General features: G+C 41.4%; 1 protein-coding gene across 8 annotated transcripts in view; it reads right to left on the bottom strand.

The window, feature by feature from the left end:
- Fggy (FGGY carbohydrate kinase domain containing) overlaps positions 1 to 13,425 on the bottom strand; it is a 388,993-nt gene that overhangs the window by 61,045 nt on the left and 314,523 nt on the right. For 2 of the 8 annotated variants that reach the window (XR_004768192.1, XM_035439798.1), the window contains exon 16: positions 3,336 to 3,378. The exons of the other annotated variants lie outside the window; for them this stretch is intronic. Coding sequence is in view for 1 of the 2 variants with exons in the window: in XM_035439798.1 (XP_035295689.1) it covers positions 3,336 to 3,378 (43 nt within the window). In the remaining variant the exon portion in view is untranslated. The remainder of the gene's footprint in view (positions 1 to 3,335; positions 3,379 to 13,425) is intronic. 8 annotated transcript variants of the gene reach the window in all.

Below are 13,425 nucleotides of genomic sequence, written 5' to 3' on the forward strand. Positions count from 1 at the left end.
CACTGGGTGGGGGTGTGATTATCTCAAAGCTTTAAGTGCAAAGAAGGAATTGAACTGACACTGTTAATGCACAAATAGAGTTTAAACAACCTCCCTCTTAACAAACAGCAAAGGTTGGGGCAGGGGTATGGAAGGGAGGACTAGTTCCCTGGCTCTTCCCAGAAGACTGTCTCCTCTGCTGGTGAAGCCCAAGGTCAGAGTCCCAGATAAAGGCCAGCCTCCAAGAGCATCCTGGGAAGAATTCTACTGGTGAAGGCTGTCAGAGTGTCTGTCACAAGTCGCCAGATACTATCAGGATAAACTGATGCACCTCCCTATCTGAGAGACAGTTTGCCAGCTCTGAAGGCACACAGACCCACAGTGATAATTCTCCAGTGTACCTTTCTTAATTGCTAGGCTATGCTGGAATTATTTTATGATTGTATATTTAGGTACCATCACTCATTATTTCCTTTAAAGAAATATAGCTCAGCCCACATAGTCATCAGGGACCCTCCAGGGCTGTCTGCACTATAGAAGAAAAGGAGTGATGGGTGAGTGGGAGATGTCCCATACATTCTCTCTGATATATATATATATATATATATATATATATATATATATATATATGAGGTTCCATTGCTTGACATGTTTGAAAACCCAAACCCTGTACCTGGTCCTTACAGTGTAAAGATGAGGAAATGGAGGAGGACCTCTTGGTCCAGATCACAACCAGAGTCACCCGGTGATTGGCAGACACTAAAGATGGGACTTCTCTGAGAATCATAATGAAAGTGGAGAGCTGGTGCTGAGGTGAACTGGAGTGGTTGCTGAATCCATCCACAGTAGCACTGCTCTCCGAAATGGTTGGTGCTCTGCAGGTAGCCATAAGTGCTTCCATTTTTAGCCTGTTTCATGCCACACCTGTCGAGTTTCGGCTCCAGCTTATATGTTTATCCAGCTCTAAGGACTGGATAGAATTGATTAAGTTGGAATTTTACTCAGAAGCTCCTAGTTCAGTGAGGTCAACATACACTCAGTGTTCCCAGGGAAAATGTGCAGAAGCGCATTCTACAGTGAGCCAACCCTAGTGAGGGGCATCTGCATTCTTACCCAGGCTTCACTGCTTCCTGGGACCCAGAGGAATGACTGTTTGCAGTTTGCCATTGTTGGCAAAATGCCAATAATACTGGGCCTTCAGCGGATAGCTCTGAGGGTTAAATCAGTCAGTCAAGGGTATAATTATCAGCTGCACATACGGAATGAGTCTCCTCTGCTATCAGTTTTAGGATCCCCTAGAAAATAGGAGTCCCAGCTCCCGACTCTACTACAGTGACTTGGAGACTCAAAGAAAAGGGCCTGACATTTCCTAGGAGGTAAATGGTATGCTGACATCTCCAGCTCAGACTGCCTGTAAATATCTCCTAGCATCTGCAGTGGCTAGCTCACTGGCTTGTTAAGGTCCCACTTCAGCAGATGTCAGTAGGTGAAACTGACCTGGCCACAGTGGGAAACATTTCAACACCCTCAGCTCTGTTCTAAACACAGGCTCCTCTAGACCAAGGTGCCAACTGGCCATGAAGAAACACAGAGGAGACAGGGTGGGCAGTGCGCTGAGCTAAGTAAGGTAGGCTGTGCCCCTCTATCCTTCAGTGACATCTCAGAAGGTTCCTTCTCCATACTAAAATCTTAATGTGTGCTGTTTTACAGTATAGTATCTTGTCTACAGATCGGCTCTAGTTTAGTTTTCTCCTCCTCCTCCTCCCCCTCCCCCTCCTCCTCCCTCCTCCTCCTCCTCCTCCCCTCCCCCTCCTCCTCCTCCTCCTCCTCCTCCTCCTCCTCCTTCTTTTTGGCTGTCCTGGTACTCGCTTCATAGGCCAGGCTAGCTTTGAACTCACAGAGATCCGCCTGCCTCTGCCTCTCAAGTGCTGGGATTAAAGGTGTGCACCACCACTGCCCAGCTAGTTAAGTTTTCTATGCTAGCATAGTTTTCTGGGAGCATTTAAATAAAGCACTCCCCTTCCATTGCAGGACTCCCCCAAACCTCTCCAGGTCTTCTTCTTGTTTTTACTCATAGACTGAATTAACCTACATTTGCCTTAATTCTGGGGGAAAGGGACAGATAATTAGTACACTGCTTTTCAGTTTGTTTACTTAAACATGAGGCTGCTCTCATGGTCCCAATGCCAGTCAGCTGTGTTCCTTACAGACCCAGTGTTCTCACCTGTACTGCTGACTTGGAATCCTTCCCCAGGTTACACTCATCTATGTGTGTCTGTTCACTCACCCTCACCGGCACCTCTACAAACCCTTTTCATCCTGCTCTGCTGCCTGGTCTGAAATGAACATTCCATCCACCCTTGGAGGCCCAGTTCCTGTGGAGGCCATACTTCTCTCTCCTACCAGTGTCCATGACTAGAGAGCAAATCAATCATGCTGTGGTGGACTCTGGTTTCTGGTTATTTCTTTTATATATCACCCAACTGTCAGGTCCTTGGTGGTGGGAACCTGACTGTGGTTTCTTTCTTTTCCTTTTCACCTGCATTAGAACTTGGCATAATCTAATACTTGGATTGTTTTTTTTTTTTCTGTAGAAAGAACATGGACTTGAGAAAGAATCATTTCAGCGTGTGTACAGAGTGTGAACTTGAGTAATTTGCTTTTCTTCTATCAGGTAAGCTAGGGGCAAAGGAGCCTGGGATATGTAATGTATAGGTTGAGCATAACAGTGCTAAGGTAAGTAAATGCTGAGTGCAGACAGGCATGGGCCAGGCTATAGGAGTATCTTGGTGCTATAGCACCTGCCTGGCACAGGGCCCTAGGCTTGATCCCAAGCATCACAAATATGACCGATCACACACATGTAAAGCACTAACACTGAACACAGGCAGCTAATAGTTATCAACCACATGTTGCATCAGTTTGTCCTTTTCAAAGGGATGACTCATGCCTGTGACTGCCAAATATTTTGAACATATCAACTCACTTAATCTTTTCAACAACCACGTGAGCTATATCTATACTCTAGGATCTTATTTTTTAAAGTAAGGGAACAGGGTTAGAAAGGCAAAGGGATTTACCTGGTACATAGTTATGAAATTTGAATTTGGGACTTAAGCCTAGCTTTGTGTGATATCAGAGTCCGTGCTCTTATTAACGGGGCTATTTATTGTGTAAGTTATACAGTGTAGAGTAAAAGGAAATGGAACCAGACAAGAAAAATTTAAAAATTCCTCACAATTACTGGGGAGGTATTTGAATACCTGTAATTCCAGTGCTGGCAGCCACTAATACTGTGAGCACCACACTTGTTCTTTAAAGGTACAGATTAAAAACTTTTAGAACGTATAACATACCATCTTTAAGTGAAAATGTTTCATAGAACAGTAGCAGCTCCATCTGGAAAAAAACCATATCATTTATTGAAGTTTATAAAACTGACATGAAGGCTGTAGTATGTTTTTGCTTGGAGGACGCCAAGTTCAGGGGCCTTCTTGTGGGCTTGTTGTTTACTGATACTTGATACACTTCAGCATCTGCTGCTCTTCTTGATTGATGTGGTGTTTCACTTTAGCACTCCTTGAATGCCAGACTGGCAAAGAGATTTAGTACTGAGGCCCTACACTTCTCAGCTAGTGATGTGGCTCTGTTTGAAAACTGGCCGAGGAAGGGAATATGCAGGGACCAGGCAAAGCGGCCTGCTATTCCTCTGTCTACCAAACTCTAGGCAGAGTGACACCTCTGGAACCTTCACAAATGTTTGGGCCCAAGTTTCAGTAGCATGTCTGGGCTTTCAACCAGGTGGGATCAAGTAAATTCTGTTTCTATAAAATTCCCAAGAAATTGATTTCTGAGTTAGTATTTTTTTTTTTTTAAGAAATGGTGATTCTTAAAATATGGTACCAAGAAAAATGTCATCTCCTGCAAGAAGTAGCATATGCCCTTGATGCCATGTGATCTGACATGTTTCCCTGTCTTGCCTTGGCTCTGTGATGTTCCATCAAACTAATCCTCTTAGTAGCCATCAGAGACACACTGTCAGATCCCACAAATGTTCCTGTGGCCGTCACCAGTCCATGGATGGAACAACCCAAGTTTCAGTGACTCTCTGCAATACTTCCCTAGTATTCCCACCTGGACCTCCCCATGCTTATGCAGGCTGCCTGGAGGCTTTGAGTATGAGTTGTCTACGGATGTAAGGACCAGGGGTAGCTTCTTTGTAGACAGTGTTACTGGAACAGCATGTTTAGTCTCTTACTATAATCTTCCTTAAATGCTACATGGATATGAGTGATCTCAAATAAACAACTTGTTTGTTCTCCAAGCAAAACCACCAAGGTCAGTGTTAAGTAGCTGCATTGCTACCACATCCAAGACAGTGGGTGACGCTGCCTGCCCACCTGCCGCACCTGTCAAAGGCTATAGGCTTTTGCCTTGTCCTTCTCTCTGACAGGAAGAAGAAATGGTGTCTTCCTTATCATCACTGACTGAAGAGCCAACATATCACCATCTGTTGTATTTCTAGCATATGGCACAACCATCTATGTCTTGGTATCTTCCAAAACATGGAGGATGTGTTAGTGAGTCTGGAGCCAGCCCACCTGAGTTTAAACCCTCTTTCTAGAACTAACCTTCAAAACCCGGTGTTTTCATTTCCTTCTATGAAATAGGATCATATATGACCTAACTGGATGAGTTGTTCTGAGGTTGAATTAACGCAGAGAATAATGATATTAGTGAGTAAGGGGCACTGTGCTCAATGGCCTTTCATTCTTAGATTTTTGGCAACTCAATAAGGGTTACCAATACTGAGGCTCAGTGGCATTAAATAATGTGCCTTACCAAGTTTGGTTTCATAGTCTGCAAGCCACAGACAGGCCATTACCTGGGATAGAGCAAGGTGGCTTTAAGGGCTACTTTCTCTCCCTGCATCCCTTAATTTCCTCTTTCCCTGCTCATGATGCACTCAGTTCTGTCTCCTCTCCTCCCATACTGGGCAGACAGTTGCCAAAATGCTCTATGAATGAATCTTCAGCAGTTGTGAGAGTGATTCATCCAGGGTTAAGCCTCTGCTCCTCTCTCTGCCTAGAGAGTTGGCATCCTACTCAAGGAAGAAGTGCAGTGGCCCAGGCCACAAAGTTTCCTAAAGGTAGTGTTCAAATGTCACCTTTACTGCCCTCAAGACAGGAAAGACACTCCTCCAATGATCCATAATCCCACTGTATAATTATAATAATTTAAAGAGGAATGAATAATTAAAGTTGTTTTGCTTTATGTTATGCATATGTTATTCATATGTGTGAATATGTTTACCCCTTATGAGTCATGAGGCTATATATATGTGCATGTATAAATATGTATACATATATATACACATACACATATGATCTTATCTTTACAGAGGAGAGCTGTAAAGCATGAGGAATTAAGAAACTCACCCATAATGAATGGCAGAGCCAAGGTTTGATGCAAACAAATAGTCTTCACTGCTACTTCAATTACAGCTTTTCCATACTGTGTCTGCACACATCTACTCCCTTCCCTCACGAGCCTGGGAAGTATTGTGCACCAAAGAGGCCTCACTTCTTTCATCCTCCCACCATTTAGGCTTTTATTGTCACATACCAGCTTTCCAGAGGATGGCCCTTTAACTGCTGAAACACAGGTCCTAGCTGCACACTTTGAATAAAGACCCACATGCACACACACCTTCTCCAGATCTGCTCTACACTGTCATCTGTCAGGCCAGCTGTCACAGCCCACTCTTCCTCCAGCCATGGAGGAGCAGAACACGCATCCTGGCACCACAGGAAGGACATGGGGGAAAGGTGCATTAATGGGCCAAAAACAAACCAGTGGAGTGATTCATTTGGCTTCTCCTTCAACATTATGTTTATCCAGGTTGATTATGTAGCACTTAATTACTAATTTGCCCTACTTAAGCCAAGAGTGCTTTTAATTTTTAATGAGCTAAGGGAGGAAGATGCCTTTACTTAGTAAAGAGCAGATATTTTATTTCCCTGTTTTGTCTTACTCAACCAATTAATGACATTTCCAAGGATGTATATCCCTCTCATGAATTCTTTCTCCCTAGGTCCTTCCCAGCCTCCTGGGTTGACCATGGAAACAGGCAGCAGCCACTTTGAAACAAATTAAATTTGTTTCCCACCTGGCTGGTAGGGCTGAAAAAAAGCCTATAAACGGTCCTGATTTCTTTTGAGTTAGGGGTGTTACTGTTTGAGCAACCAGTCCTCAGTTGTTCCCTGCAGCAAGGAATACAGTCATGGCTGTCACTCAAGGAAATTCCCCTACAGCTCCACTTTGTTTCTGGGGTGTTAATATTGGAAAATCTTAATTATGGTCTTGGGTAACCTAAGAACAGTGAAGGATATTGACTCCCATGTCAGATCTGGGCTAGACTGCTAGTTCTGGCCCTGGCTATCTGTGAGAGCAGAGCAAAGGCATGATACTCGTGTTTCTAAACTTGAGTGTCACCTGTAGGAGGAGGTGAATAACATCTTTCAAGAACTAAAACTCATCTAAAGTGCCACAGCACAGTGCCCAATTCAAAGCACACAAATAAAAACATTAGATTTATTATTTTTAGCAGATCTTATAGCAGGAAGACAAAATGATGGACATGGGAGTCTTCAGTATCTTTGCCAGCAGGCTTCTCATTATCTGCAGAGCTAGGAGACTAGTTCTCAAATGGACTATGGCCACGGCATACATAACTTGCCCCATAATATACACCAGCACACTGGTTCCTTCATTGAGAACTTGCTATGAATAAAAATGTCAGCCAAATCAAACAGTATAGTTGGTGACATACTGATTCACATCTGATGCAACTTCCTTATCACAGATCTAAAAAATCATCCAGGATTCTGCCACACACAGTAGGCTGAGTATCCCAGTCTACAAGATCATGTTGGGCATCTTTTTATGTTCTTGTAGGCTTTCAGCGCCCTGATCTGCTCCTACACAGGGTGACAGACACACAGCACACCAAGGTGTTCTCTCAACTTCTGACTCAGTCCAGCCAAGAGGAGGTAGGTGAACAGCAGCACAGTTCTTTCCTTCTGGGTCACTGCAATCAGGCAGCTTCTACACCATCTTCTGTTCTGGTTTCTAATAACTGACCTTACCACTATAAATTTTATAGGTAGTCCTTCTCTCAAACTCTCTAAAATTATTCTAAAATGAAAGTATACTCTGTTTTATCTATGAAGATCTTGATTAAGACAGTGATATTTCCAAATACATGTAAATTCTAATTTCTGGCCACCTAATTTGATAATCAGGTTTTAAATAAAAGGAACCATGCTTAGTTCTAGGATAGTCACTATGATTGACTTATTTTAGGATGTAGCTTCTGGCTCCATTACTTTTTAGGATTGACTTGTCCCTTAGCATCTCTGGCACTCTTTCCCCATCAGCAAAATTCTTTTTTAGGATTGACTTGTCCCATAGCATCTCTGGCACTCTTTCCCCATCAGCAAAATTCTTATGATAATAGAATAGAAAATTTCCTTGATACATCTTCTAGAACAGTATAAAAGTTTAAATACTAAAGTTTCTTTCAAACACATTTGAAAAAGGGTACATCATTCATGTTTCTGAACTAATGATACTTTCTTAGTGGTTTACTGTAGAATAAAAAAGACTCCCAGAAAGCATGGTAAAGACAGGTTTTCTTCTGCACAGTTCTTAAGGCTGCAATCAGAACTGTCTCATAAACTTTAGTGAGTCTACATGTTACAGGAATCTGAATCAAGCCTTTCTCCAGTGGGGGGTGATATATGGGATATGTGTGTGTGCATGCAAGCATGTGTGTGCATGTGTACATATGTGGGTGTCTGCCTCTGTGTATGTTGTGTGTGTGTGTGTGTGTGTGTGTGTGTGTGTGTGTGTGTGTGTGTGTGTGTATGCAGACGTGTCCATGCATGTATGCACTAAGGGCTCTTCTCCATTTATTATTGATTTTGCTAAAGGCCTGTCTTTTTTGATCTCAGGCATCACAACCTAAGTTACTGTGGTTACTTAAACTATGCAGCATGAATTTGACATTTATGAATTATACTAGTTAATATAAAAGAAAACATTCTAACTTATTCAACAAGGACATTATTCAAACAAGGTTTGTTCAAATAAGGAGATTATGGAAAGCTATGCTATATATGATAATGTGAGAGATTATACTCATAAGCATTTGTTTCTACAATATTATATATTTTATCTATAATCATATATGTGATAAAATGTAAATATATAAGCATGTATGTGTGTGTAAGATAGAGAGCAAAGGTTATACCAGTATCAAATATTGCCTCAAACAAAACCAAGTTAAAGAATGAGGTAAACTTTATTTTAGTAATACAACACTGTAATCTTCCTGTGTTTTTTAGAACCTATTGGAAACTTGGCCATGGTTAATTTATGAAAACTTGATTCTTAATTATTTTTGTTTGTTTTTTGAGATATGGTTTCTCTGTGTAGCTTTGGAGCCTGTCCTGGAATTAGCTCTGCAGAGCAGGCTGGTATTGAACTCACAGAGATCTGCCCGAATCTGCCTCCTGAGTGCTGGGATTAAAGGCATGCACCACCACCACCTGGCTTCTTAAAATTTCTTAATGAAAACTGCAGGGAAACAGGGATGCTCTGAAAGAATATACTCATTAGATGAATCTCTTTTTATTTTATCATGTGCTTTCCTGGTTCGAATGAAGGCTAGACGACATTAGACCCCCTGAAACTGCAGTTATAGATGGCTATCAAACATTATGTTGGAGCTGGGAATCAAACCTGGTTCCTTTGCAAGAGTAGCTAGTGTTCTTAACTGCTTGAGCCATCTCGCCAGCCCTCATTAGACCCACTGTGTTAAAACCACTTTTTATGTACGGGCCTTGGCGTGTTTTATATTCATCTCTACAAAAAGTCAACAAGTAGATATGATCAAAAGCAAATACATAAAGCGTCACAACGCTCATCAGCATGATAAGGTGATTAAACAGCAAACTTCTGCTTTAATTTCTATGCCTGGCATCAGATCAAGTAGTGATTTCCTAGGCACTACACTGCCTGTGAAAGGCAGCTAAGCTGCCTACCACCTTGGAATCTACGTCCTTTCCAGGAGATGGGCTGGGGGTCACTGTGTCAATCAAGGTTATACAGTTTCTTCAGAGTATGAATACTTCAGCGTATTCATCTATACAGTGGGCCCTCTTAACACCTGCTAGGTTGTTCCAGCGATACTAAGAACAGGAACAGATGGAAAGTAGCAGGCCTGTGAGGGGTAGGAGAATCAGATGTTCCATGTCTTTTATTCTTAAAAATAGAATTCTAATTTTGAGATAAATATTTTGACTTTTACACCCAGGGTACTATTCTACAAGCTGGATTGGAACCAAGAGACTGATAATTAATCAGATCCCAAATTTGTTTCTGTTCCTTTGGGAGGGGGTGATGCTGGTACAAAGATAAGAAAGTATTGGTAATAACCTGTGGCAATAAGTTTTAACATGTGTTAGGACCAACATCACATTCTCAAATTCATTCTTCTTGAAACTGTTAACTATCATTTCAAAGTTTTTTGTTGATTTCCTTATGGGTACTGGCATATTGGGCAGAATACATACTAAGTAAACTTAATCTGAAATCTGAATCTATTTAATTAGAACCCGGCATCTCATATCTCCAGAAACACATACTTAAGCAGAAAAGGGCAAACGTCTAATAAACACACTGTTATCAGGGCCAGATGTGAAATGAATCGGATTATGAGACACCTGAGCATGAAAGATAAATGGAGCTTAAATTCACAAGAAACATGAACCTTGAATTTTCAGATACTGTTGGTGAGTGTATAAAACGGTTACTGTATATAAAAGATCCTAAAAATTAAGCAGAGAATTTGACTGAACCACTACATACCTTCATAATCTATTTTATGGAAATAATTTCGACTATGAATAAAAATTTAGCTATGGAAATGTTAACTGTAGCATTCTCTAAAACAGCCAGCATAGCTGAGGTCACGAGGAGTAAGTATGGTATAAACTATAGGGTAGCAAGTTATACAATCACAAGAAATGGTTCACTAAATTAAAAGGTTTACTACATGTTCTTGGTTGGGGAAAAGAGACTATAAAACAGTATTTATTGTATGACCATATTTTATAATTAAAATGATTTCAATTACAAATAAAAAGGATAGCCTCTAGGGTATTAATTAATTAGAATTGCTAAAGTAGTTTTAGAGTAATAAGATGAGTGTTTTTTACATTTCTCTTCTTTCTCTATTGGATTTTCTAATGTTTCATCAAGGAGCTTAGATTATTGTATTTCAGGAAAAGGTTGGCAGAGTGGGGGTGTGGCAAGCAAACTAAGACTTAATGCAGCAAGAAACAGTTGTTATCAAACTTCTAAACATCTTTGTCCGCAGCCTTTTCCAACCTCCAGAAGTTGAGGTATAATTTTACAAGCAAAAACCTTGCATATATGGTTATAGAAAAGTAAACAGAACTCAAAACACAGCAAACTGACAACCCCACACACAAAAAAGCAATACAGGAGATATGTTGTATACATAACCAAAGGCTTTAAAGTGCATCATAGTTCATGAAATATGAGGCTCTAAATGAGGCAAATATTATGCAAAGAAATGAAGGGGTGACTTCAGTAAACAAGGGGGACCGTTTGTGAAGACTAACCTACAGGTGGACTGCTGTTCTTATCAAGGTGGTGTATTCTGTGGGCACACACTATAGAAGGGGTAAGTAACTGCCATGTGCAAGTATCAGGACTAGGAGAAGCGGGCATCTAATGGAAGCTAGTGGAAGTTTAGTGCAGTCAGTGGATGACAGGAGCGCCCCTCAAGTGATGGGCCGGCTGAATAGAAGATTCTGACAACCTGGGTCATTTTCCTCACGACAGCACTCCCTTTACAATGACATTGGGTGCTTGTTGGGCACTTGTCACTGACTCTTGTGCCTAAGTTTGCCTTGGGATCTTCAATCCACTGCTCTAGGGAGCTAAGTGGGGGAGGGAGAGGGCCATTCAAGAAAAATATCATTGCTGGAATGAAAGCTTCTGGAACAAACTTACTTCTTAAGATAAAAAATTATAGACTATGTGGGAGGCCTGGGGAAGCATTCGGTGGAAAGGCACTTTATGTCTGCCTCTACCAAGTGGCTGTTTTTCTCTCACAACTTCCTGAAACTAGCTTCTTATTTTATCTCCATCTACACTAAGAAAAATGTAAACAGACTAGTGATTTCATGGACACTTCTTTCATTTTCATACTATTATATTTTGCTCTTAATTTCAAATGATGTGTTTTGTGTTACTTGCAGGTAGAGGGGGTTATTTTGTAGTGTAGTAACTCTGAGGATGGGGAGGGGATTAGATGGCAATGTCATAGGTCAGGCCCTTGGAGATTTCACACATAAAACTAAGAGGATGGATGAAGACTCCCTTCTACTTTCCCTTGACACAGCTCAACATCTGGACGTTAGCCCCAAGAGCAGCATACCTGTGTTCTGATTATACAGCATTAAACTGCAGACACACAGATGATATAATTGTTCTGAAGGAAGACATAGTCTTTAGTGGAGCTGGCCTAGAAGGCTTCTTGAAGGACTATTCATCAGGACACTGTTCATCGTCTATTCTTGGATCTCTCTTTTAAAAAGGGAATAGTGAGAAGACTTGGAGAAGGATAGGAAAGGGTCAGAGAGGAGGCTGAGACTAAGAGTGGTAAAAGATCAGGGTGTGAGGGAAGAATTGTCATGATTTGCAATAGCAATGGAACTTGAACTCAGCCACTCTCTCCAACACCTCTCCAGGAAAGTCCATCCATTGTCCTTTTCTTCCAGCTGACAAAACCCTCTCAGGCTTGTGGTATGTAGACGTTTGCAATAGCTTTGAGTAAAACCATTGCTTTGGTATTAGAAAAGGAAGGTACAAGTTCTACCCACTGATGATGTCATTCATGGGCTCCGAAATTTGGAAACCTTCTCTCTAGGCAGGTATCAGCCCCTTCTCCAGCTTTGTAATCCATGTCTTCGGCAATCCATGTTTTTAGCCTTTTCTTTATTGGAAGGAGATAACTCTGGCAGTGTCTACCAGACTCAGCCTATTTAGATAAGATCCACCAACTATGACTGCTGCAAGAGCTGGCAGTAGCTGGCAGAAAGCACTCAGCTTTCTTAGGCACTGTGAGGACCAAGCTAGGATCCTGGAAGTTCTAAGAATGATTGTGTTGAAGTTTAGGCTGAAAAGTCTAAACCCACAGACAGGAATAAGGTCCATTTCTGTTCATCTTGCAGAGTCAAAGCTGGTCCCCAGGCCTGGGGATCACTACTTGCTTCTTTTTTGAAGAAATATGAATAATTCCAAGTATATATATTTACATTTCCAAAGCAGCTCCAGAAATATCATTCCAAAGATGCTTCTTATAAAGACTTTAAAGGTTTTTATAGGCTCTTTATCTCTACAGTCAGTCATACCAATGGCAATTAGTCTCACATGTTACTTTTTATTGACTAATTAATTTTGTTTTATGTGTATGTGTGGGTGTCTAGGTGTATAATATACCCCATCTGTGTGTGTGTGCAGTTGATTTCAGAAGCCACAGAGGGCAGTGGGCTCCCTAGTACTGGAGTCACAAATGGTTATGGGCCATGGAATGTGCTGGAGTTTGAACCCAGGTCCCCTGGAAGAGCAATAGAGTGCTTTTAACCACCAAGCCACATAACCAACTCCATTCTTGCACATTTCAAAATAGAAGCAAGCACTGAAGATGACAGGTGACATTGAGTATGGCCAAGTGAGCCCAAAGCTTAGAACAACACAGATTTGGTTAGGAAAACAATGGCAGCTAAGAGCTCAGGCTCTTTCTGATGACAGTGTCTCTGTATTTTCAACCCATTTTTGAGAGGACTAGGAAACCCAGAAGATATGGACAATTAAATGATGCCACCTGTGTTTAAAGGCTTCTATTAATGTACATGCATCCATGAGCAGAGATGTTTCCTTAGAAGAGATGTTTCACAGTCACTGTTACACAAGGTGTAATGTGCTACTTTCCTCTGAATGGAAAACCGAGAATGTGGACACTGGGAATGGGATTCTGTCTCTGGAAGTTTCAAATGGTACACTCTTGCAAGTTACTGGGTCTCTCTTATGGGACATGATTTTTCTAATCCTAGAAGCAAGTCAGACTTCCAGGTACCAGCTGAGAATCAGATTAATGTCAACATGTCCCAAATTAAGAACCAGTACCCCTGTAATTAGTAATTAGAGATAAACTTGCTGTGACTGTCTAGTGTGGCAGATACTGTGGTAAGTTCTTTAGTATAGCTTTCCTAATGCTTCTAGCACTTACTAGCTCTTTCATGTTTGGTCAAGAGCTAGGGCTTTGCTCCCAGGACTGCCTCAGCAATT

This window comes from Cricetulus griseus, chromosome 2 (assembly GCF_003668045.3).
Source record: "Cricetulus griseus strain 17A/GY chromosome 2, alternate assembly CriGri-PICRH-1.0, whole genome shotgun sequence".
Taxonomy (NCBI): domain Eukaryota; kingdom Metazoa; phylum Chordata; class Mammalia; order Rodentia; family Cricetidae; genus Cricetulus; species Cricetulus griseus.